Genomic DNA, 25,533 nt, shown 5'->3' on the forward strand with positions numbered 1-25,533 from the left:
ATCCCCCACGCTCCCTTTCACATACCCCTGCGGCAACAACGGCGTGGGCTGCCCTACACTTGCAGCTTCTTCCCGCACGGGCAACGTGACTAGCAAGCCTGCAGCAGGCCCACCTCCGGCCCTCTGCCCTCTGCCCGAGGAAACACCCGCTGTCTCGGAGACCACGACGCCCCCTCCAGAGGCTGCAGGCACAAGCATGGCCTTATACCCTGCACCGAGCGACCCGCCCACCCGGCCCCAGCCGTGCACGAAGGCCTCCGCAGGAAGGCCCGCAGGGCAACTGACACACCCACACGAGGGCCTCCCCGAAGGGCCGCCCTGCCGCCGAAGCCAACACCTGGCGCCCTCACCTACCAAGGAGGGCTGCAGACCGCGGGGTGGACGGAGTGGCCGGGGCAGGCAGCCCACTGCCGAGGCCCCCGCCCAGCCCTGCGGAGCCCCAGCAAGGACCCCGCTCGGCCCGCCTGGTTCCTGGAACAAGTCCTCTGCCAAAGAGGCTGCTAGTGGCCCACACCACTGTGGACCACAGGGGGCACGCCGCTCCTCCTCCAGGAAGAGGAAGACGCAGAGCGGCTTGACGCAACCAACCAGAAGCCTCTGCTGGGAAGTAAAGGCTGGGAGAAGACGCCAGGAGAGGGTTTCAGGAGAGGACTGGGAAATCCAGATGGAGAACTCAGGAAGCGGGTGCCGGGTGATACCAGCGGACGCTGATGGCAGAGCACTTCCGGTTCAGCCGTTTTCCAGGACACCCAATGATGAGTATGGGTAGAAATCTGCTGAGCCTGGACACCCACCCGCCCCTCGTCTATCACCCAACCACCTGCCCATCCACCCGCCACGATCAATGCAGGGTGACCTACCACCCATGCCTACCCACGCACCAGCACCACCTCCCTGGACCCCCCAGCTGCCTACTGCAGGCAATCCGGGGACACCACCGCCACCTGGTGGCAGTCTACAGAAATTGCAGTGAAATCATTCAGCTTGATTTCCTTGTGGGGGCGGGAGTGTGCAAGTCAATAGGGAAGGGAAGGTTTTCCAAAGAAAGCACAGATGGCACCCTGTTCAAGAGAGAGCCCTTCTCCCCCATCCCTGAATAATTCAGAAGACACAGCTAAGAATCAAACAGAAGACGGAAAGTGTCTGTGGGAGCGCGCCATGGTGAGCGGGGAGGGAGTCAGCCCTCCACCCAGGAGCAGGCACCGAAGTGCTAGTGTGAGGAGGTGGAAGGCACTGCGGCAGGAAGCCCAGACACCGCGTGGGGTGGGCGGCAGGACCCAGCCCATGGCCTGTCTGGTCCCAAGAGCAGAAGCAGCCTGTGGCCCCAGGTAGAAAGGGACTGGGTGGTTTAATTGCCTCTATGTATGATCTTAAGAAATTTTTTAGAACTACAGAAGTACTAAATAACAACTTTATTCTCTAAAACCTTTATCCCCAATCTTCCCACCTAAGGAGAAGAATGGCTTAAGTCTAAGAGCGTAACTTTCCTCTTCTCCGTGGAAGAGCAGAGCCAGTCGCGGTGCTGTGCTGTGCCCTGCTCCCTGCCTCCTGTGTCAAGGCCAGGGTGCTCAACGAGCTGGGGATAAGGGAGGCCGCAGGCCCCCAGAACCCACCGCTCTGCAGCGGGAGCACGGCAGGGGCTTCTGAGGCTCCAGCTGAGCAGTTACTTCAGCTCATGGCCATCGTGACAACAGTGTCTACTGGGCAAGAACGTCCCTGCGCCTAAAACACACGCTCTTCCTGCTGAAGGGACGAGAACGCAGGGGCGGGAGGGACTCTGGCTCCTGGTACCCTCCAGGGCACGACCCCGGCGTCAAACGCCAGCGTGACCCCGAGTCGAGCCCATGCTCCCGAAGCAGCACAGACCCTTACCAAGGCCAGCGAGAGACCGCAGCCCCCGAGCCCTCACCTGGAGCTTCCGTGCCATGGCCACCACCTCGTGGTCAGGGGGGTTGTACTTGTAGCAGTTGGAAAACATCAATCGGACATCAGCACCAAACTCCTGCGCGTCACGGTATTCCCGGGCCTCTAGTTTAGACTGCAAAGACAGGACCAGTCCCGTGAGCTGCGTCAGGCACCCCGCGCCCAGCCCACCAGCCCAAGCCTCAGAAGTGGGTGGACAAGGGAACCCGTGACAAGCCTCAGGCACGTGCCACTGGTGGCCACGGCTCGGAGGGAGGAGGGCAGGCTGACCGCAGTACGCCTGCCCTGGTGCCACGGCACGGGACACCCCCTGGAAAGGCCACAGGCCCCTGGCTCAGCCGGCCCGAGTTCCAGGAGCACCGACTCCACGAGGGGCTCTCGCAGCAGCCCAGCCCCAGGCCCCAACGCGCCCCCGCGGCCCCGCGCCTCGCCTTGATGGTGCTCATGTCCATGGGGTGCTTGATGATGTCGCAGTAGTCGTGCAGGCCCAGCGCCTCCACGTCCACGGGCTTGTAGAAGGGCCAGGCGTAGGCCGCGTGCTTCTTGGCGAACATCTCCTTGAGGATGCCGCTGCAGCACTTGAGCTGCTCCGACACCTTGCTGCTCTTGTCCAGCGCCGGGTGCTGCTGGGAGTCGGGCGCGTCCTTCTTCAGGGGCTTCACGGGCCGGCTGCTCTCGCGCCGAGGGCCCACCTTGGTGGTCTTCGGCTCTGGGGGCAGCGAGGGTGGCTCGTGAATGGGGTCCATGGCGGTGGGCGTGGTGGTGTCCGCTTTCCTCTTCACCCCCTTCTTGGTCTGCGGGAAGCACAGCGAGGTCAGGGCCCCGTGGTGGGGCGCCTGCAGCCAGGACCTCTGCGCTCTGCGACCACGCAAAGGACCCATGACGGGGAGACCCCCCCGCCCCGCTGGGCCCCTCCCCACAGCTGGGAGGCTGTGCCGTGACCCCCTCAGCAGGGGGCTGCTGCCAGGCTGCGCGGACTGACATGAGAGCGGGCCCCAGAGCCCCCACGTCCCAGGAGCGTGGTGGGCGCTGAGAGCAGCCGCCCGCCCCTGCACCCACGGTCCTCACCTTGACGGGCTGGGGTGCGGCTGCGATGACAGGCGGGTGGCTCTGCACGGGCGGGGGGGCTGGCGTGGGGAGCGGTGGGGGCTGGGGCGGAGCCGGCGGGGGCGTCTGCAGGGGCTGGGGGGGCACCACCGTCAGGACGGGCGTCTGGACGATGAGGTCTGGGGTGACGGTCGGGAAGGCGTGGGGGGCGGCCGGCGCCGGCGGAGGGTTCGGCTGAGGCGGCTGGGTCTGCGGGGGGGTCAATGCTTGCGTCGTGCCAGGGATGGCAGACACGCCAGGCTTTGCCATTCCTGCGGATGCAGAGAGAGGAGAAGTCGGACAGTGAGGCCGCCAGGGCCCAGGAGCTGCGGCAGCGGGGGCGGAGCCCTCCTGGGCTGTGGCCCTGAGACCAGCTCCAGCAGCCCTGCGCCCAGGCCCAGGCAGTCGGCCCTCCCAGGGCTGAGCTGTGGGGAGCCTGCTCGGGCCACCTCCTGCAGCTGCGCGTGTGTGGGCAGGCTGGGAGCGGCACAGGGTCGGGGCGCGAGCAAGTCAGGGGACTTGCTCCCGGGGAACAGGGGCCCGGCGGATGGGCAGGCAGCCTCAGCTTGCAGCTCCTCCGGGGCAGTGCCAGGACCTCCCACCCCCCAGCCACAAGGCGCAGAGGCTGCCACGTCTGCCCGGGGGTCAGCCTCGGACACAGCCGCTTCTCAGGAGGCAAACAACGGGACCTGCCTTTCCTGGGGCGCTGCCCCCGGGATGCCTCTCCCGCGGCTGCCCACTGTGCCGAGCACAGCCCGCTGTCAGGTGCGCAGCCAACGTGCCCCAGCCCCAGCCGCTCCTCCCGATTCCACTCCCTGCTGCACAAGCTGCGCTCACATGCAGCTCCTGGGGACCCCGAGCCCAAACGCAGGTATGGCTCAGACACCGTGTCCCGACACTTCAAACCAAACCTCAAGGCTCTAAGACTGAAACGAGTTAAACTAACTTCTGGTGGGCCAGTCTCGGCCCTGGGCTGAGTGAAGTGGAGGCTCCAGTACCTTAAAGGGCACCCCTCACCTGCGCCTCCTAACAAGGGTGCTTCCCACCTGCACCTCCTCAGAGGGCACCCCTCACCTGCACCTCCTTAAAGGGTGCCCCCCACCTGCACCTCCTTAGAGGGCGCCCTTTACCTGTACCTCCTAAAAAGGGCATTCCCCACCTGTGCCTCCTTAGAGAGTGCCCCTCACCTGCACCTCCTAAAAAGGGTGCTCCCCACCTGCACCTCCTTTGCGGGTGTCTCCTCCACCCCTGCCTCCTTAAAGGGTGCCCCCCACCTGCACCTCCTTTGCGGGTGTCTCCTCCACCCCTGCCTCCTTAAAGGGTGCCCCCCACCTGCACCTCCTTTGAGGGTGTCTCCTCCACCCCTGCCTCCTTAAAGGGTGCCCCTCACCTGCGCCTCCTTAGAGGGTGCCCCTCACCTATGCCTCCTAAAAAGGGCATTCCCCACCTGTGTCTTCTTAGATAGCACTCCCTACCTGCGCCTCCTAAAAAGGGTGCCCCCCACCTGCACCTCCTTCAAAGGCTGAGCCCAGATGCTCCTCCCTGGGGAGGCCACGGGACCCAAGAAGGCACCCTGGGGACAGGCCCGCCTCAGCGCAAGCCGCCCCATGGCCACCAGCTGTCCAGCCTCAGGCGCCCTACCTGCTTCCTTCCTCCCACGTCCTCTTCCTTTTGCCTGGACTATCAGGATCTCGGTTTCTTCTGTGGGCAGTTCGTTGATTTTTTGCAAGAAGAGCTTCTCCAGAGCTTCTGCCATTAAAACTATGTCATCTCCAGGCTGGACGAGGAGACACACGGGGTGAGGGTTGTCAAGTGCTCCCGGCACCCCCCGAGCCCCAAGAGCCACAACACCGCTGGGCACCGGAGCCTGGCTCCTCGTCCTCGGGTGTGCAGAGCCGGCCCCAGCCCCTCCCGCCCCTGCTCCTTCACGCTCTGGACTGTCTGGAAGCCACCTTCCCTGCCACCTTCAGCCCGGCACGGGCAGGGCCCCCCGACACGCGAAGCCCCCTCCGCTAGACCTACGGCAGCAGGCTCTCCTGCCGCCTGTGCTCCAGGGGCTCGGGGCTGGGCCCGCCGCGCAGGCCTTCCCGGCCCTGCTCTGCCGCCTCTTCTGCAGCCCGCGCGTCCTCTTTGGCTCTAGACGGAAAGGACCTGGTCTGCGCCAGAGCTGCTCACGCCTGGTGGCAGAGCTGAGACTCCTTAAAGAAGACAGTAAGCTTCGAGAAACTCACCTACCCATCTCTTCTGGGCCATTTTACCCACTACACGAGCAGAGGCCAAAAGCTGAGTTCTGTATAGAGTCTCCCTCCAGGCCGTTCTATTTGAAAGGGTGGACTTTAATCACAGCTGTGGTCTGAACTGTAAACAAACGATCCGGCTTCACGGCACAGCCGGGCACACGACTTGGCTACGGGGAAGGACGTGACCTTCAGGTCCACGTGAGACTGAGGGGACATTCCATGCCTGTGGCCGAGGGCGGTCAACAGCCACGTCCACGACTCGGGGTTCCCGCCCCCGGAGGCTGAGCTCTACTGAAGGACCCCCTCCTGAGAGAAAGTTCCACCTTCCAAACGGACCTCTGGCGAGCTGTCCTTACCCTCACACCTTCTCTACCAGACTCACACGTGAACCCGCAGGATGCCAAGGGCACGGAAAGCACGTGCTTCAGGTCAAAGAGCGAGCCTCAGTGTCCACGCAGCTGCCCCCGCCTCCCCCCAGGAGGCACACAGGACCCGCTGCCCACGGCCGCCTCTGTCTCGCCGGCCCCAGCCTCCCTGCCCTCTCACCTTGTTGTAGATGTAGCAGTTTGTAAACATGGTGTTGAAGTCCTGGATACATTCCTGAGCGTTCCAGTAATAGTTGTTCTCCAAGCGCTTCTTTATCGTCCCCATGTCCATGGGCGTCTTGATGATCTTGTAGTAATCCTAAGAGCGGAGAACACGGCGGGCTGGCTCACTGGCACTGGCTGTCCAGAACCGCCAGGGGAACCGCCCGGGGAACCCCAGGAAAACGAGGGCTAGGACTTGGCACCCAGGGAGCCTCCCTGAGGCTGGGGGGACCGTGCAGGGGAAGCCCCCCCCCCCCCCCCAGGGAAACCTGCCTGTCTGCCACGACCCTGTTTAGGGACAGGTCGCCTTGCTGAGATGTCTCTCTCTTTTGGAGTTAGGGCACCGTTTCAAGGAGCAGGTTAAGAGTCACCGCCCTCAGGCCCTAAGCTGCCCACCTACACGTTCGCATGGCCAGGAGATCAGAATGCCAACCGGCCAGCAGCCCCTGGCCGCGGCTTCCTGCTGCAGATGAGAACTGGAGCAAAGGCCCCTGTGCCACCTGCACTCACGCACCGCCGGCCCCACACAGGGCCCAGGACTTCCTGGCCTAGCTGGAGTGACAGAGCAGTGTGTAGCAGCACAGGTGGGCGGGCGCCCACTGCGAGCTGCGCAGGGGCCCCGGGCCGGGAGCCGGGCTCTTTGGAGGGAAGGAGCCAGCTGGATGCCAGGAGGGACGCCGAGGAGGCACGGAGCTGCCGGGGGGTACTGACCCTCGATCCCAGGGAAAGGTGTCAGGCTCTCAGGGGAACACCGAGTCACAAGAGGGACCTGGCCAAAAGTGGGCTCTCCGGAACCTTCCATCTCCATCTCCATGAAAGGGACACATGGATGACAAGCCAGAGGGGCTGCAGCAACACCCCTAAAGAAAGCCTGTCCAAGGTGAGGAGGGAAGAGGCACAGAATCCAGCTCTACCAGCCCCAAGCGGCTCCGAAAGCCTGGCGCCCGCGCTCCACGGGCACCGGCTGCCCAGACCCTCTGCAGGAGCTGCCAGCAGCGGGCAGTCCCCCCAGCCAGACTCGGGGCTACCCTGGTTACACCCGAGTGTCCTCGAGTCAGAAGTCTGCTCGACTACTCAGCAAAATAACTCATACGATTCGTTTTTAAGGTTTATTTTTATTTTATTAAGGTCCCCCTCCCCTGCTGTTTTTGCATTCGCTGTCTGCTGCGTCTGTTTGTTGTCTGCTCTTCTCTGTAGGAGGCACAGGGAACCAAACCCAGGACCCCTGTGGGAGGGCAGCACCTACTGGCCTGAGCCACCTCCACTCCCCCTACGATGTTTCAGTGTTACTTGTTCCAGGTTGAAAACCATAAATGTGGAAGATACAAGGACCAATGCGTGACAGAATTGAAAAAGGAAAAAAAGCCCACTATAAAGAGATGACACGATGAACGTGGGGACAGCGGGCAGTGCCTGCATGCCTGGTCCAGACGCCTCCCTGGCAGGTCTGCCTGAAACGGGCTCTCTTGGAGACGCGGCCCTGCAGACGGCGGCGCGGAGGCTGGGCGTGGGTGGGCACGCGAGCAGAGGCCTGCCCTGCGAGAAAGTGCCGAGGGGCTGCCGGCAAGCCTAGCGGGGGGGGGGGGGGGGGGCCTGAGCCCGACACCCACGAGAAAGGACCAGGCCACCCGCCCACACGGAACGCTTGGTCTGGGCTGCAGCCCTGCCTGGGCCAGGCGGCAGCACACTGCGCTGTGACGGCATGTCCCCAGAGCACCAGGTCAAAGCCTGAGCCAGACACTTCTGGAAGAGTGGGAGATCTGGAGGTGCTGCCTGCTGACGCGTCAACCGGCCCTGGGGTGCCGCGCACTAAGGGCACCTGGGCGGCGCTGGGGGCTGGGAGGCGGCAGAGAGCCACGCTGGGAGGGAGGGGTGACGGTCGGGCCCACTGTCACGCCCTCGAGCCCACACTGCCGGTGGCGTGCTACTCGTTCCCACCATCCGCACGGTTCCCGCATGGACGGCTGAGGGCCGATGCCGGCCCTCGCAGGGATGGAGAGGTCCTGGCCACCCTTGGAAGGAGCCTCCACCCCGGAGATCCTGACCCGCCGCCCAGGGTTCTCACTGCCCGCCCCCTGCCCCCGCCCCTTGCTGTCTTTGGCCTCTCAGTCCTGAGCCCTGTGCCCCACGCCCCCGCATGTGACACACCTGCCCTCGTGCCCTCAGCCCGCTCAACCAAGTCCTGTGACATGGCTCTGCCGCCACACCCGCCCCCCGAGGCCCGCCCTCACCTCCGGGAGCCCCCCGTGGCCTCGGATGCTGAGACACGGCTCTCGCCGTGCGCCCTCCCAGCACGCATGGGCTTGGATGCAATCAGCACAGAGCGAGCTCCTCCTCGGCAGCCTCCCCCACGGGGCCGCCACCGCCACCTGCCCGCCCGTCTCCGCTGCTCGTCTCGGCTGATGCGCCCGTCTCCCTCAAGTGCCCTGTGCCGCACGTTCAGGGACTGGCCGGCCACAGACACGAGGGCTTTCGATATGCGAGGGTCTCGCTTGGCACCCCTCCCCTGTGGCCGCCCGGGAAGTATGGGATGCAGCTAGCAGTGGCGGACAACGTGAAGACAGCTCATCCTTACGTGCGCTTCGAAGAAGAGAAAAAAGCCGAAAGCCTCCCCAGGTTTCGGGAGGAGAGACAGCTGGGTTTCCAGAACTGCCTGCTGGGGAGGGGGGCCAAGAGGGAGGTCTCCAGGCAGTGGAGAGGCGCGCCGGCCCTCGGAGGACACGCGGGCAGGTGGCCGAAGCAGCCTGTGGCCCCCAGCCTCTCCCAAGGCACCCGCTCCTGGGGGGCCTTCACCTTACCCCACCGGTGCGCTGGGTGCTACCGACGCCGGCACGCGCTCTGCAGCAGGCCAGCCCCCGGGGCAGTCTGACCAACGGCGCCTGCCTCTACTGGGCCCAGCCGCCGAGACCCGGAAGGAAGCCTGCGTACCCCTCCACCTCCCCACGACTCCTCCTGGGGCCCTGACGTGGAGACCTCGTCCCGTGCCAGCCGCTTCCCCCTTCACGGCCCCAGACGCTGCCAGCCCGGGCGGACCTCCGCACGGCTGCGCCTGCCACCGCGACCCCAGCGCGCTGCCTCCCACCTGAGAGGCCCCCGGCCACTCACAGGGAGGTTCAGCTTCACGGCGTCCACGGGCTGCTGGAAGGGCCAGGCAAACTGGTGCTTCCATAGCGTCCTGAGCACCACCTTGAGCAGGTACTGCAGCTGGTTGGTCTGCCTCCTGGGCTTGTTGGGGTTGGAGGTCTCCGGGGGCGGGGGGTTGCTGCTGGCGGCGCTGGCGGGCGGGGGCTGGGCCTGGGCCTGCGCTGTCGACATCGGGGTCGCCTCTAGTCCATCCCCCATCCCGGGCAGATTCCTCAGTCTCGTCCCAGGGCCGCTCTCCGCAGACATGCTACTGATCCCATCACGTTCTTCCCAGGCACTCTGTGGAGAGAGCAGAGCCGCCGTCAGAGGGCAGCGGGCGCCCTGGGACCACAGGGGCTGGCCGGGGGCGCCGTGGCCGACGGGAAGGAGGCGTGCCAAGCGGCGGTCCAGCCCTGCACTCGCCCACCCGCCAGCTTCCGGGACGTGCTGCCTGCATGCGGCCTTTGATATTGTTTATGGATTCCAAAAACAGATAGTAGATTGTGCTTGTGAACTGGTCTGCTCCCCCGGGCCTATTATATTGGATTATATTGAATTCAAACGTTTTACTTTTCCTTGATTAAATAAAAATTGAGGCTTTGATTGGGCCACGGCAGTAGGCAGTAGGACGATGAGTCCCCACCCCCCCGGGGGCAGGGACTCCCAGAGAAAACTCCATCTCAGAGAAGAGAGTGACAGCCGGAGCCCGGGAAGTAAAGACGCAGGAGAAGAACAGAGGAAAAGAGGCAGCTCCACACACACGGCGGGCAGAGGCCCCGGGAAGAGGGCGCCCGAGAGTCCACCGCTGGCCTTGTGGGGAGACCAGAGCCACTGAACCCGGAGAGGATCGAGCCCGGGAGAGAGACGAGACGTGGCCCAGCTGCACGCTGGGGCCACTGAGCCCGAGAGAAGAGCAAGGCCGGGCCCTGGTGGCCGCCGCCCGCCCTCTCGCCCCCACACGTGGCCGCAGACGTCGGTGAGGGAAGGGCCTTAGGTTTTGTGGCCTGTGATTCTAAGCCCCTACCCCAAATAAACCCCCTTCATGAAAGCCGACAGATTCCTGGGACTTGGCATCGGTACCGGCTGACCAGTACACCGCGTGTAAGAGGATGACCGCCAGCCCCACGCCGGCGTCAGTGGTACCGTTCTCGTTGGCACCTGCAGCTGATGAAGCACGGCGCGGAGCCAGTCACTCCCCTGTGGCGAGCCGCGCCGGGCCCTTACGCCCCACCCCTGCCTGGGCTCCAGGGCCAAGCTTCAGGTTTGCCAAGGACGCTTTCTTGGTAGCTCACAACGTGTTTGCTGTTTAAACAAACACCAATAACTTCTGACGCACAAATGAAGTCATGCCCACCCTGCTGTTTGCAAACAGCTCTGCGGAGCCTCCCCCGAGGACCCCCGCCCGCCCCGTCCACATCCCTGCATGGGTATCCCTGCGCCCCGTCCAGCTATTTCCTCAGGAATGACACCCAGAACCACAATGCGGGGCAGAGGACAGACAGCCCACCCAGAACGCACGGACCTCGCCTGGGAGGGGCCATGAGCCCCCACTCTCCTGCGCTCCCAGGGGGCTGCGTGCCTCTTGGGAGTGCCCTGGGACGAGCCTGGGGGTCAAGAGGTCCGAGCTAAGTCAGGGAAGAGGGCAGACCCCAGGACCGCAGCAGGGAGGCGGGCAGCTGGCGTCACCCGGAGAGCGCCGGGGGCACCCTAGCTGGCCCTGCTGCGGCCGCCTGTGCCGAGCACACTCGCCCTCGCCCGTGGCTGATGGATTACTGTATGATCCACCACCTGTTTCAGTCCAAGTGTGACTTAGACCAAGCTTCTCGGCAGCTTCTGTAAATGCAGTTCTGGCAAATTATCAAGACTTAAAGCACGAGGGAGAGCCTGCTCTGCCTAACGACTGGGGGCAGGATGGCCTGTCGCCAGGGGCTGCGGAGGGTGCCAGGCCCCCCCCCCCAGGCAGCGTCTCTGCCCTCAGGGCCCCGCAGCCCGCCCGAGCCAGGGGCACAGCTGATACCAGTGAGGAGCTCCGCGCCGCCAACCAGCCCCTCGTCCCAAGACCACACAGGCTCTGAGAATAGTCTTTCTTCGCCTGCAAGGAAGGCCTCCTCCCCCCCTTCCACCAAGCAGGTGAGAGCTGCTGAGGGCCTTGCGCCCACTCGTAGCCTGCACGAGAGCCTGGAAGAGAGCAACGCGCCACTCCCTGGGCGGCGGGAGGCTGGCGGGAGGCCGGCGCAAGGCTGCCCGGCTGGCGGGCCCAGGCGTGCTGCGCAGGAGTGGCTGCAGGGTCCGTGTACAAGGGGCCAGGCACACTGGGGGATGAACCAGCAGGAGGGGTGGGGGCTGCGTGAACGGCACCTCCCGCGCCTGGAGTGGACCCTGGGCGGCCCTTCAGAGCGGGACAGGGGCCGAGGGGGCGGTCAGCGGGGAAGAGAGCAGGGCTGGGAGCACAGGACCGAGAGGCGGCAGGCGCCACGGTCCACGCCGCCCCACCCCTCCTGTTTCTAGCAGAAGCCTGGCCCAGACACCCGGGCAGGCAGCTCAGGCAGGCTGGAAGCTTGGAGAGGAGGGGTGGGCACCAGCAGCCAGCAGCCCCTGCCAACAGCAGGGGGCAGGGCCTCCGCAGAGCCTCGAGGGTCAGAAGGAGCAGGCTCCCCTGCGAGGGATGGGGGAGCACAGGCCTTGCCGGGGGCTGGCGGCCCCGCTCTGGAGGGGAGAGGCCAGACGGAGTTTCTCCAAGCTGAGGAGCAGCTGCCACATTCCAGCAGGGCCCCAGCCACCGCAGCTGAAGCAGAGAGCGGCAAGCGCAGCCGGCTCTCTGGGTGCTCCAGCCTCTGCGCCCCCTCTCCGTTTCCTCCTGCTCAACGCAGTGCTGACAGGAAGCCCGCTTTGGCACCAGTGGGAGAGGTGCTCAGGGCCTTGGCAGGCAGCCCTTTGTTGCCTTTAGAAAGAAACATGCTGTCAACCAAAGAGTAGCACCACGAATTAAAGAGAGATCCGCCAGGTCGAGGGTAGGGGGCGCCCAGGGCTGGGACCGCAGCAGTGGGGGTGCTGAGCCACGCACGGAGGCCGTGGGAGGGATCCAGGCCTGCAAGGCAGTGGGGGCAGCAGCCAGGGCAGGGGAAGCGGGAGGCGAGGTGGCCACAAGGTGGCCACGGCAGCCGTGGGGACGGGGTGTGAGCCGACACGGGGCTGGCAGCCACCAGAGGAAGCAGCTTCGGGCCGGGTGCCGTGCCAGAGCTGGCAGCAGCCTGTAAGGATGCTGCACATGGCCCAGGGGCTGGCCTCCTGGAGCTCCAGGCTGGGTCGGGCCTTCTCCTTCCCAGATGGACTCACAGCCAAGCCAGGTGGACAGAGGACCCCATGTGCCTTCTCGCGGGCGACTCTACCTCTTCGCTCACACCAGGCGCGCACAGCCCTCGCGCCAAAGCAGCCGAGTTTTCTGCTCATAAGACGAAGTGTCTCTCCACAGGAAAGCGACCCGACCTCCGCCTCGTCTCTGCAGTGGTGGCCAGGCGGCTCCCCCTCACACACAGGGACACCCGAGTCCTCACAACACCGCTACGAGGGCACCTCTAGGCTCAGCTCATCCCGCAGGTGAGGAAGTGGAGGCCCAGAGAAGTGCAATGACTCACCCATAGGCACCCGGCCCGGACGGGAACCTACAGCCGATCGCTGGCAGCTCGTGCCGGCTGATTCACTCCGAGTGTCCCCACCCCATGCCTGGACCCCGTCCCCACAAGGGCCCAGGGAGCGTCGGCACAGGTGGCACTACCGAGGCAACTGCCAGAGGGAAGAGCTGTCGGCTCTGCACCAAGGAGGGTACGCGGTCACAGACGCAGCAGACCCGCGAGGCGCACGTGCTGTGCAGCTCCTCCTAGCACAGCCGGGACGACCCACAGCACCGGCGCCCACGAGCTGAGCGGAGGGCCACTGGGCTCGCCGGCCAGGCAGCAGGTCCCAGCGCCCCGCTCCCGCGGCCAGCCCTCCGGTGACTGCAGGAGGAGAATGCAGGAAACTCCACGGAGAAGTTGGGCGTGCTGGGGCCGTGCTGGGGCCGAGGCAGAGAGAAAGGAGGGGTTCCTCCCACCCGAGCCACCCCAGCTCCAGGTGCCCAGGGCCGGGTGCAGGCGTCTGACAGGGAAGGCGCAGGAGCCGGACCGGGAGAGCCCCTCCTGCCACACTGGGGGTGCTGGCCGCGCGGGGCTGGCGACAGAGCAGGCCCTGTGCAGACAGAGCCTTCTGCCGGGAAGACCCAGAGGCTGCCGTGTGCCTCGCTATGGGGAGGTGAGGTTCGAGGCCAGGCGAAGAACCCCACCAACTGCTTTGGCCCCAAGGAAGCGTGTCCTATCCCTGGACCTACGGCCCGCGGGAGCCCCTGGCAGGATTCCAGCTGAGGAGGTGCAGGAAGAGAAACGACGACGGAGCCACAGCTCCCAAACCAGTGCTGCGGCGCCCTAGGCCCGGTCAGGGCCGCCCTCCTTCCCAGCAGCTCTTGCGGAGCCTGGGGTCTGGCGGGTGCTGTAACATGCAAATACCACACCAAATTCCCCAAGAAGCAGGCAAGGACGGAGGCAGCGACGCCGGTTCCCAGGTCTGAGAAGTCTGCGGGGCCCACCAGGCGCATGCCTCACCGGGACACAGCGGAGGTCAACAGGGGGCCAGGTGAGAGGACTGTCCTTCCGGGTGTTCTGGCTCTTTACACAGCTTCCTGATAAGTGCAATCAGGTGTCGCGAAACAACCGAGTCACTACGGACGCTGGGGACTGAAAAAGCCTGGGAACCTCGGTGTCGACATGAACAGAAACGCTTGTCCCCACCCAAGTCCCCAGACCCCCGTGACTAAGCACTTCTGCTTTAAACAGGATATTCTCCACCACAACCCCAACCGATCAAAGCCATGCGTGGAAATTTTAAGGACAGACAGCATTTAACGGAGCGCACGCCTGTAAATGTTCTTCAGTTTTCAATTGAAAATAATATTTTATTTCCTTTCCAACAATCTTAAGTGTATTTATGATCTAGCCAGTAGTCTGGGCAAATGAGAAATCTAATATAAAAAGTTTATCAAACGCATGTTGAGAAAAAAGCCTCCCCAGCGATGGCGTTTCTCCAGCTTTGAGTCGCCGGCACAGCCGCCACTGCTGCGCCCACCGCTGCCCCGCCCTCTCCTCCCCACAGGGCTCTGGGGTGCCGGGATAAACCACTGCCGAGGGGCCTGCCTGGAGACCAGGAGAGCGGGCGGCAGTCGCAAGACAGGCGGGAGGGCAGGGGACGGGAAGGGCAAGGAAGCACGAGCGCCCAGAAGCAGCTTCCCGGGAGGGGGAGTCGGCCGGCTCCTTCCGCCCACTGTGCGCCGCCCGCAGAGTGGCGGGCCGTGGGCAGCGACGCTCTGTGCCTCAAGCTCCACCTGGACTCCTGCCCCCACCAGGCCCACTGCGGCCCAGGATCTCTGTCCTGTCCCTTCAGACCCAACCCTCTCCAAGTGACAGAGCACAGAGCGCATGCGCCGGGACGGCCGGAGCGGGTGTCGGGAAGTGCCGGGTCAGTGGGAAGGCTTCTGGGCTTCTCACGTGACGCGGTCACACACCTGGCAGAGCCCTGGGTGCCCATCGCCACATGCATCTGGGCTGGAGCCCAGAAAGCGCCCCGTCAACGCCTGCCCCTCCCAGGCTGGCACCGGGCACCGAACATGAGACCTGGGTCAGTTCAGGTGATCCTCACGGCGGCCCCCAAGGCAGTCAGCGGCACTGCAGCATCACCACCACCGTCACCACCCCACCTCCACCAACCATCACCACCGCCAGCCCCAACAATCACCACCGCCACTACCACCGTCACCAACCGTGACGTCACCAATAACCACCGCCACCGCCTCCAACAACCGTCACCACCAGTAACCTCCACCACCGCCTCCAACAACCGTCACCACCAGTAACCTCCGCCACCACCTCCAACAACCGTCACCACCCATACCCATCGCCACCACCTCACCACCTCCAACAACCGTCACCACCAGTAACCTCCGTCACCCGCCTCCAACAACCGTCACCACCAGTAACCACCGCCACCACCTCCAACAACCGTCACCACCAGTAACCACCGCCACCACCTCCAACAACCGTCACCACCAGTAACCACCGCCACCACCTCACCACCTCCAAAACCGCCACCACCAGTAACCACCACCACCACCTCACCGCCTCCAACAACCGTCACCACCAGTAACCACCGCCACCACATCACCACCTCCAACAACTGTCACCACCAGTAACCTCCGCCACCACCTCACCACCTCCAACAACCGTCACCACCAGTAACCACCGCCACCAACAACCGTCACCACCGCCTCCGACAACCGTCACCACCAGTAACCACCGCCACCACCTCACCACCTCCAACAACCGTCACCACCAGTAACCTCCGCCACCACCTCACCACCTCCAACAACCGTCACCACCGGTAACCACCGCCACCGCCTCCAACAACCGTCACCACCAATAACCACCGCCACCGCCTCCAACAACCGTCACCACCAGTAACCACCGCCATCACATCACCACCTCCAACAACCGTCACCACCAGTAACCACCGCCACCACCTCACCACCTCCAACAACCATCACCACCAGTAACCTCCGCCACCACCTCACCACCTCCAACAACCGTCACCACCAGTAACCTCCGCCACCACCTCACCACCTCCAACAACCGTCACCACCGGTAACCACCGCCACCGCCTCCAACAACCGTCACCACCAGTAACCACCGCCACCGCCTCCAACAACCGTCACCACCAGTAACCACCGCCACCACATCACCACCTCCAACAACCGTCACCACCAGTAACCACCGCCACCACCTCACCACCTCCAACAACCGTCACCACCAGTAACCTCCGCCACCACCTCACCACCTCCAACAACCGTCACCACCGGTAACCACCGCCACCACATCACCACCTCTAACAACCGTCACCACCGGTAACCACCGCCACCAACAACCGTCACCACCAGTAACCACCGCCACCACCTCACCACCTCCAACAACCGTCACCACCAGTAACCTCCGCCACCACCTCACCACCTCCAACAACCGTCACCACCAGTAACCACCGCCACCGCCTCCAACAACCGTCACCACCAGTAACCTCCGCCACCGCCTCCAACAACCGTCACCACCAGTAACCTCCGCCACCGCCTCCAACAACCGTCACCACCAGTAACCACCGCCACCGCCTCCAACAACCGTCACCACCAGTAACCACCGCCACCACCTCACCACCTCCAACAACCGTCACCACCAGTAACCTCCGCCACCACCTCACCACCTCCAACAACCGTCACCACCGGTAACCACCGCCACCACCTCACCACCTCCAACAACCGTCACCACCAGTAACCTCCGCCACCACCTCACCACCTCCAACAACCGTCACCACCAGTAACCACCGCCACCGCCTCCAACAACCGTCACCACCAGTAACCACCGCCACCACCTCACCACCTCCAACAACCGTCACCACCAGTAACCTCCGCCACCACCTCACCACCTCCAACAACCGTCACCACCAGTAACCTCCGCCACCACCTCCAACAACCGTCACCACCAGTAACCACCGCCACCACATCACCACCTCCAACAACCGTCACCACCAGTAACCTCCGCCACCGCCTCCAACAACCGTCACCACCGCCTCCGACAACCGTCACCACCGGTAACCACCGCCACCGCCTCCAACAACCGTCACCACCAGTAACCACCGCCACCACATCACCACCTCCAACAACCGTCACCACCGGTAACCACCGCCACCGCCTCCAACAACCGTCACCACCAGTAACCACCGCCACCACGACCACATCACTTTCCAGTGTCTACCACCAGCACCCCCACCCCCACCGCCACCCTCCCCGAGCACGCACCCTCGGGTTATCTGGAACACTCTGCTCCCCGGCTGGGCATAGCCCCAGGAGGCTGACCGCAGGGCCCACACCCCGCAGGGCCAGTTCAGGCAGAAGCAGTTAAGGCCCCGAGGCGAGGCGGGGTCTGGGGTCAAATTCCTAGTCCTGAGATTTCCAAAGGAATTCACTTCTGTAAACAAACCGGAGCCAAGGCACTATCTGTGCAGGGAGCCGCCACCACGCCCTGGGTACAGTCTGAGCATGCGTCCCTGTCCAACCAGGGGAGACCAAGCGGTCGTTTATGCCTCACCCGCAGGCTCGGGGGAGGTGGGCCGAGCGCCATCCACTGCACACCCGTTTCGCACAGACAAAGAGCCCGGCCTTCGGCAAGGCTCATGGACAGTCACCTGGGGGGAAGTATGAGAGCACCCAGGGACAAAGAGGAGGGGATGACCTCTGACAAAAGCCCGCGATGTCTCAACAGCAGTTCGGTGCAGACTGCCAGGGCTGGGAAGGCGCCGCTGGAATGCCAGCGATGCTGACCCCGTGAGGCTGCTATCGCCAAGTCCCGGGGCAGCTGCTGACCCGTGTGTGGCGGCCGGCCCTGTGGAGTTGTGCAATCTGTGTCAGTGGGGAAGTGCTGACCAGCCGACGCGGCTGGTGAGAAGAGCGCTCACACCGCCTGCCAGGCTGCCCTGTCTGGCCCCAGCGAGGGGCCGCTCGCAAGGCTGCCGCTGGCGGCCTAGCCCTCCTCCATGCGGGCTGTACGCACCACCACCCCCTCCTCAGGGCCCGCCACCCCCGATCCGCTCTGCCAACCCTCCCCTAGGGGGGCGAGCGGCACCCAAGGACCCTGCAGCCAGGAGGACCAGAGGCCGGCCTGGGCAGCCTGCCACCCCACCAGGCAGACTCCCAGGTGCTTCACTCCAGAAACCCGCCAGCAGCCCGTCAGGTCAGGGCCACTGGGGACTCTACTCCCTTCCCTGCAGAATCTGCCGGTCGCTGGAGCGGGGACCCGTCACTACAGCACGTGGCTTACGTCGGCGTGTTAGACCCGGGTGGGTGGGTGAGTGAGTAGCGGAACACAAGCCTCAGGTGCAAGTGGGGAAGGAGGGCTGCCAGGTGGGCATGTGGGCCCAGGAGGCAGGGCACGGAGGTGGGAAGCAAAACCAACCAGCACGCGGAGGAGGGCCAGCCGGCCGCTGGGCACGCGCGCCCATCACAGGCCCCACCGGCCCTGGCCTGGGTGTGTCGGCCTGCCTCGCTGGCCTCCAGGCAAGGCCTCACGCACCCGTGACCCAGCCACATCTCCAAACACTCCGAGGATGCAAGATGACAACAGAAATGTGACACCCTGTGTCCCAAGGACCCGGGCCTCGGGCTGTGCCCTTGTCAGGTAAGGCCAGAGAGGCACTTCCCTTTGGCTGCCTCTTTGGAAGCTGCTGCCCCATCTCCTCCACCTGCCGGCATCTGACACCTTCCACATTTGATTTTGTCCCACTAGGGCTGACATGCAGCCTTGCAGCCTTGAGATCAACCAAAAATGCCAGAGGACACAGTTCTCAGGGCTGCTCGCTCAGGGCTGAGCTCTGCCCGAGGTACACCTGGGAGAGCCAGGAGTCCTGCAGGCCACAGGCTGGCGCCCGGCGCCTCCTCCACCCAGGAGGGATCCTCAAAGGCAGGCCACGCGGGGAGCACTGAAGAAGACAAGAACCTGCCAGGCAGCAGGACAGTGTCTGCCTCCAGGGAAAAAGCCCGAGCTCGAGGTCCTCGGTCCAGGCAGACTCGGCTGCTGACTGAGCAGTCCCTTGAGAGGCTCACCACGCTGGCCCTCAGAATCCTCCCAGTTCTGCTCAGAGCCTCCCCAGCAAGGTAGACAACGGTAAATAAAAACGGCAGCTGTGGTGTTCCCAGCATGCCAGGCGCCAGGGGGCCCACTGCCTCAACCTCTGAGTGGTCTAACAGCCGCTCCGTGTCGGGGTTCTGAGAATCCGGAAGGCCAGTGGAGGGGAGGGGACCAAAGAGCAAAAGACACACGATGTGCAGGTGGAGGGACAAGCCGCATGCTGCGAGGTGCGGCCCTGCAGAAGGCACCCCTCCCGGATGTGCCGAGGCCCGTTACTGCCGCACGGAAGTGTTCAACGGGCAGGAAACAACATGCTGGGAAGCAGCCTCCACGAGCCAGCAGAATTAACTGGGGGGTGGGGGTAACCCCGCCAAAAGAGGGCTCTCGGGGCAGTGCAGCGGAGCTCAGGGAACCATGTCTACAAGAGCGTCCCGAGACGCCAGGGCCCCCGAGGGCCTCACGGGAGGGGGTCCAGACCAGGCCTTCGGCGGCCCAGAGGAGAGACTGAGCAGCAGAAAGAGGCTCGCTGTTGGGAAGCGGGCTTGGCCCAGTGGTGAGGGCGTCCGTCTACCACATGGGAGGTCCAGGGTTCAAACCCCGGGCCTCCTTGACCCGTGTGCAGCTGGCCCATGCGCAGTGCTGATGCGCGAAGAGTGCCCCGCCATGCAGGGGTGTCCCCACGTAGGGGAGCCCTACGCGCAAGGAGTGCGCCCCGTAAGGAGAGCCGCCCAGCGTGAAAGAAAGTGCAGCCTGCCCAGGAATGGTGCCGCACACATGGAGACCTAACACAGCAAGATGTCGCAACAAAAAGAAACACAGATTCCCGTGCCCCTGATAAGGACAGAAGCGGTCACAGAAGAATAAGCAGTGAATGGACACAGAGAGCAGACAACCAGGGTGGGGTGGGGAGGGGAGGGGAGAGAAAAAAAAAACTTAAAAAAAAAAAAAAAAAGAGGCTTGCTGTGAGGACAGAGCCACCCTGAGCCAGTTACCTGCACGAGGAGCCGGCGCTGAGCAGGGGAGCTGTTCTCCCACGGCGTTACCCTCTGACCTTCATCATGGAGCTGAATTTTAAAGGAAAGATCTGAAAAAAAGGATGGTAGAATCCATTAATATCCAGGCAATCTCAGGAAATGGTCCCAGGATCAAGTAAAATGTGAATATGGATAAAACATGGTATATATCAGACTTGATTCGAAATTGAACAAATATTATGTACGTTAATGTCACAGAATGTTAATATCAGATAAAAAAACCAATTGTGCTAAGTGAAAGAAACCAGACACAAAGTACTAGGTTGGTGCGGTAACTGCTGTTCTGCACTGTTGAAATGTGCCATTTGATACTGGAATACGTTCTTAAGTAAATGTGGTTAGGTTGTACATCATTTTAATGTGCATTTCTCGCTTTATGTTTTTTTGCTAATGACTTATTACTTGCTGTTTATTTTGTATTTATTTTACACTATGGAAATGATGTTAGACAAAAAGCGAATTCGAGCGATTTTCTTATTGGAGTTCAAAATTCGAGTTCAAAATGGGTTGTAAAGCAGCGGAGACAACTTGCGACCATCGTTAACGTGTTTGGTCGGAAACTGCTAACAAATGTACGGAGCAGTGTGGTTCAAGAAGTTCTGCAAAGGAGACGAGAGCCTGGACGAAGAGCGCCGTGGCCGCCATCGGAAGTTGACGACGCCCGACTAAGAGCAGTCTCTGGAAGCTGATCCTCCTACAACTACACGAGGAGTGGCCGAAGAACTCGACGTCGACCATTCTATGGCCATTTGTCGTTTGAAGCCAATTGGAAAGGTGAAAAAGCTCGGTAAGTGGGTGCCTCGTGAGCTGACTGAAAATCAGAAAAAATCGTCATTTTGAAATGTCATCTCTTATTCTACGCACAACAAGGAACCATTTCTCAATGGGACTGTGATGTCTGACGAGAAGTGGATTTTATATGACAACCGGTGATGCCCAGCTCGGTGGATGGACGAGAACCAGCTCCAAAGCGCCTCCCAAAGCCAAACTTGCACCAAATACCGGTCACGGTCACTGCCTGGTGGTCTGCTGCCGGCCTGCTCCACTACGGCTTTCTGGATCCCAACAAAACCATGACATCTGAGGAGTCTGCTCGTCAAATCGATGAGAGGCACTGACAACTGCGCACCTACAGCCGGCATCGGTCAACAGAAAGGGCCCGATTCCTCTCCACAGCAACGCCCGATGGCACGTTGTATGTACAACCAACGCTTCAAAAGGTGAAGGGATCAGGTTACGAAGTTTTGCCTCGTCCACCAGATTCACTTGCCGTCTCGCCAACCGACTATTACAACTTTTTGCAGGGAAAATGCTTTCAAAATCAGCAGCATGCAGAAAATGCTTTCCACGAATTCCTCGAATCCCAAAGCACGGATTTTTATGCTACAGGAATAAACAAACTTATTTCTTGTTGGCAAAACGTGTTAACTGTAATGGTACCTATTTTAATTAAGATGTGTTTGAGCCTAGTTGTAATGATTTAAAATTCACAGTTCGAAACCGCAGTTCCTTTTACACCAACTTAAATATTACATTTTATATGACTCTCTTTATACAAAATAAAAACAAAAACCAGTGTATAAAGATGGAGTTAGATTAGTAGTTAAGGTACTGAGAGGTGACCGCCAAGGTTTTTTTTTTCTGGAGTAATGGGGTTGCTCTAATGGTCTGTGGTGACGAACGCACAACCCTGTGATTACTACCAAAAGCCACTGGACACTTTGGGAAAACTGGTACGTGAATATACTTCCATAAAAGCTGCTTTAAAACAAGACAAATGAACAGTCCTGGGAGGGAGGGCACCCCTGTCCTCGCCTTCAAGAACCTGAACCGTGGAGGGGCGGGAGGCAGTCATTTTCAAAGTAAAACCAAGTTTTCTCCGAGAAACAGGAACGCTGTGCCACGTGGCGCCAGGGGGTGCTGGCCTCCTTTCCAGCGCTTCTCCTCTCAGGTGAGGGCGAGCCGGCAGGCATGCCCCCCGCGCCGGGGACCGGCAGCCCTCCGAGACACACCTGGGATGTACGCAACTGACCCCCCTGGGCCTCGGGGACAGTCGGGGTGGAAGGGCGCCCAGCGGGGCAGCCTCCACTTGCTCCAGAGGACAGCCTGGAAGCGACGACCTGGCAGCTGGCGGGAACTCTGTTCTCGCTGGCGGTCACTCCTCGAGGCACGGCCAACACAGGCGCAGCGTCTCCCACCACCTCAGGGAAACCGAGGCCCCGACACCTGCAGGATTTAGACTCTGACCACCCATCATCAAGGGACATGTGCAACACCGAGGTCCCAGCTCAGAAACGAGCCTGCACCAACTTCTGCCACGAGGCCCTTGGCCCTTGGCGGGTCCACTCTCGCCAGCCTGCACTGGCCAGCACGTCCTTCACCTGCCGAAGAATAAGATGGGGGGCAAGTGCTCCACCCGCTGGACACCCAGACGCCTGCACCTGGACCGGCTCCCCCTGCGTTCCCGCAACTCGCCTCAACCTTAGTATTCCAGACACGGAAAATACTTGCGGGTGCAGAGATAATCTTCACCATATACAAGAGACACCCACAGCTGAGTTGGAAGGGCACCCACACTGCAGGCAGGGGCTCTCCCTAGGTTCTCCATCGCTCCCGGCCACCCTGTGAGCATGCTGACTCCACGCTGGGCCTGACTCAGGGGGGCAGGAGACAAGTGGGCACAAAGGCGGATGCCCCCCGTTTCTCCTAAGGAAGGGAGGAGAGGCCTTCTCCCTTACCCACCCCAGTGCCCCCAGGGCACTGCCCCCACAAACTCCTGCCAGGCTGCACCCGCCCACAGGCCCGGAGGTGAGCGCCAGGCAGGTCCCTCCAGCAGCTGACCGCTCAGGGGCCCAACCGTGCGCAGGGCTGAGGGTGCGGGCCTGACTGCTGCGGAGAGGACGCGAGACTCCACGCCGCTGCCACCTGCACGCTCCCAGCAGAACCAGAAGGAGGGCCACGCACACAAGTTTTACATTTCCTAGTTACCACGCCAGCGTGAAAGGGTCAACTGGGCATTCACGACCATTTTAATGAACCCAGGACATCACAGTATTATGACCTCAACACATGATCGCCGTTAAAGAGACTTTACATACCCATTTATTTTACATATGTATATTTTGTATGAAATCCCTGAAACCCAAGTGTGTACTCTACATTTATAGCACATCTATAACAAACCAGGTGCTAAGTTCTCATCCAAAATCCTACAGCTGTGCTTGGATTTCATGAACCTTACAATTGAAAAAGTGAATTCACATACTCGGGTTGTTCCAAATACGCTTTTAAAAAAGTCCTCCAGTCACTAAATGGAGCACTGGTTTTAAAATTGAAATTGATCTGCACATTCAACTGTGCCTGAAAACTGGCATGCTTTTTACAACCTAGATCTATTTATTTAAAGGAAAACATGCATATAACCACGTGCCACGTGTGACCAGTTTGAATGGAGGCGGTTAGACAGTTTTGGAAACAACATGGAAAACCTCACTATGGATGGAATTACTGATTTTCTTACATGAAACGATATTCACTGTGGGTTCACAGGAAAGCCTGTTTACTCAAAGATGAACGCTGGGTGAATTATCACATTGGTGCCGCACTGCCAAAGGATTTAGCAAAGACAAAGAAGTACAGCAAAGGTGGAAAAATGGTAACCGTTGAGTTTCCTTTTATTGTAGACTTGCTATTTCCTAAATTAAAAGTAAGAAAAAGAAGGTCACCAAGAGACCAGCCTCCCGACAAGCCCCTGGAGCCAGCCCAGGGTCCGGGCTGCGGCGGGCAGCAGCGCCCCTCCTTCCCAGCCCAGCTCCCTTGGGCCGAGCCCCCGTGCGTGGGAACCTCCAGGCGGGACCCAGGAAAGGGCAGGGGGCAGGCGGGCTCGGCCGGACGCGCGGCAGCGCCAGGACACCGCCGGGCTGGGTGCCAGGAGGGCGGGCAGCGCCGCCCCGGGAGGTGAGTTGCTGACAGTGAGGGGGAAAGGGCCAGTGGTACCGGGGACTCGGGCACACCACGGGGCGAGAGGAGAGGGGCACTGCCCCGCGGGCCCCAGCGTGCAGGAGGGTGCCCAGAGGTTGACTGGGCGATGTGCGCACAGCCGTGGAGGGAGCCCCCACTGGCAGGAGACCCCGGGAACACGCCCCCCTTCCTTCCTCTCCAGCGCTCACAGCTCCAGGCCCAAGCCCCCAGGCCTCCCTGACCTGCGCCCCTGGGCTCACGCTGTCCCCGCAAGGAGGCGCAAGGGGCAGAAGGGGGGAGTAGCGGCTGGTGGGTGTGGAGCTGGCGGGCAGGGGTGCTTCCGGTTTGAAGGTGGACAGACAAGCCGTCGGGGGATCCAGCTGGGATTAAAATCCCCCCCTCATTTAGAACCTGACGCTAAGGTTGGAGTCCCGCAGGTACTCGAGCACCACCCGACAGTCCCACCCACTGAGGAGGGCGCCCAGCTCTCCACAGCCTCTCCCGCACTGCAGGTTTTGTAGTGAGGGCCATTCTTTAAGGTGTGAAATGGTATCTCAGTGTAGTTATGCAAATCAAAATGTGGTGCATACACACAATGGAAGACCACTCAGCTGCCAGAAGAAGGGAAATCCGGATGCATGTGGCCACACGCCTGAACCCTGAGGACCCTGAGGACATTACGCTGAGGGAAGCTAGCCCTACACAAACGACAAGTATCCTACGTTCTCATCATTAACTGGGGTTACCAGCACACTGGTGAGCTGGGAACGGGAGCTGAGGCTTCACGTATGGAGCGTTATCAGCGAGGTTTATCGTGAAAGTGAGGAAATGAATAGAGCTGATGGCTGCACACTACAGTGGTGTAACTAAGCGGCGGGTTTAGAAACGCGATTGTGGCTGGAAGGGGTAGTCTGTGGATGTAATATTTCCATTGAAAGGAAGCTGGAGAATAACGTAGGGAATGTGTAAGTGATTTCAGTGGTGGATGAAAATTGTGCCTAACAGTGTAAGAACGTTCTTCCTTTACAAAATGTTAATACGGCGATACATAGAAAAATCACACTAATATAACTTACAGATTGTAGTTAACAATAAAGTTGTATTATTTTTGCAGCAACGACAAAGAAGATATCGCATCAATTCTAAGGGACAAAAACAGGATTCTAAAGGGGTTTGGGACTTTTCCTTCTCAAGTAATGAAGACGAGAGCCGCTGAGCGCGCACTTGGAGTGGACGGCACCCAGCACGGGGCGATGAGCACCGGGAGCCCAGGGTGGGAGGTGGACTGTGATTAACAGGACCAAGAGGAGAACGTTCTCCCAAGAACCTTAACAAACGTATGATACTAATACGAAGTGTTAATACCTGGGAGGCTGGGGGGGAAAACACGCCAAATGTAAGATACGAGCTGTGGTTAGCAGTAATGCTTTTTTTTTTTTAACTTACTTTATTTTTCTTTACTTACCCGCCCCCGCCATGGTTCTCTCATCTCTCTGCTCACTGTCTGCCTGCCTTCTCCAGGAGGCACTGGGGACTGAACCCGGGACCTCCCACGTGGGAGGCGAGTGCCCAATGGCCTGAGCCCCATCCGCTCCCCGTGGGCGGCGGCACCTGCTGGCTTGAGGCAGCGCCCTGCTGTCTGCTCTTCTTTTTGAGGAGGCACCGGGACCTGAACCCAGGACCTCCCATGGGGCGGGCGGGTGCCAAACTGGTTGAGGCACGTCCACTTCCCAGCAGTAATGTTTTGACAACACTACTTGACAGTGTGTAGTTGTGTCACAACAACGGTAAGGTGTTGGTGGTGGGGTGATGGTTTGGAGCCCTGTACAAT

General features: G+C 61.4%; 1 protein-coding gene across 1 annotated transcript in view; it reads right to left on the reverse strand.

Moving 5' to 3' along the window:
- The window catches only part of BRD4 (bromodomain containing 4), a 64,088-nt gene that overhangs the window by 14,197 nt on the left and 24,358 nt on the right, over positions 1-25,533 (reverse strand). The window contains 7 exon segments of the mRNA XM_071213589.1: positions 1,910-2,038; positions 2,355-2,717; positions 2,992-3,281; positions 4,651-4,786; positions 5,796-5,933; positions 8,942-9,259; positions 19,701-19,792. Of these exon segments, the coding sequence (XP_071069690.1) occupies positions 1,910-2,038; positions 2,355-2,717; positions 2,992-3,281; positions 4,651-4,786; positions 5,796-5,933; positions 8,942-9,226 (1,341 nt within the window). The 5' untranslated portion in view covers positions 9,227-9,259; positions 19,701-19,792.

Source organism: Dasypus novemcinctus, unplaced genomic scaffold (assembly GCF_030445035.2).
Source record: "Dasypus novemcinctus isolate mDasNov1 unplaced genomic scaffold, mDasNov1.1.hap2 scaffold_124, whole genome shotgun sequence".
NCBI lineage: Eukaryota > Metazoa > Chordata > Mammalia > Cingulata > Dasypodidae > Dasypus > Dasypus novemcinctus.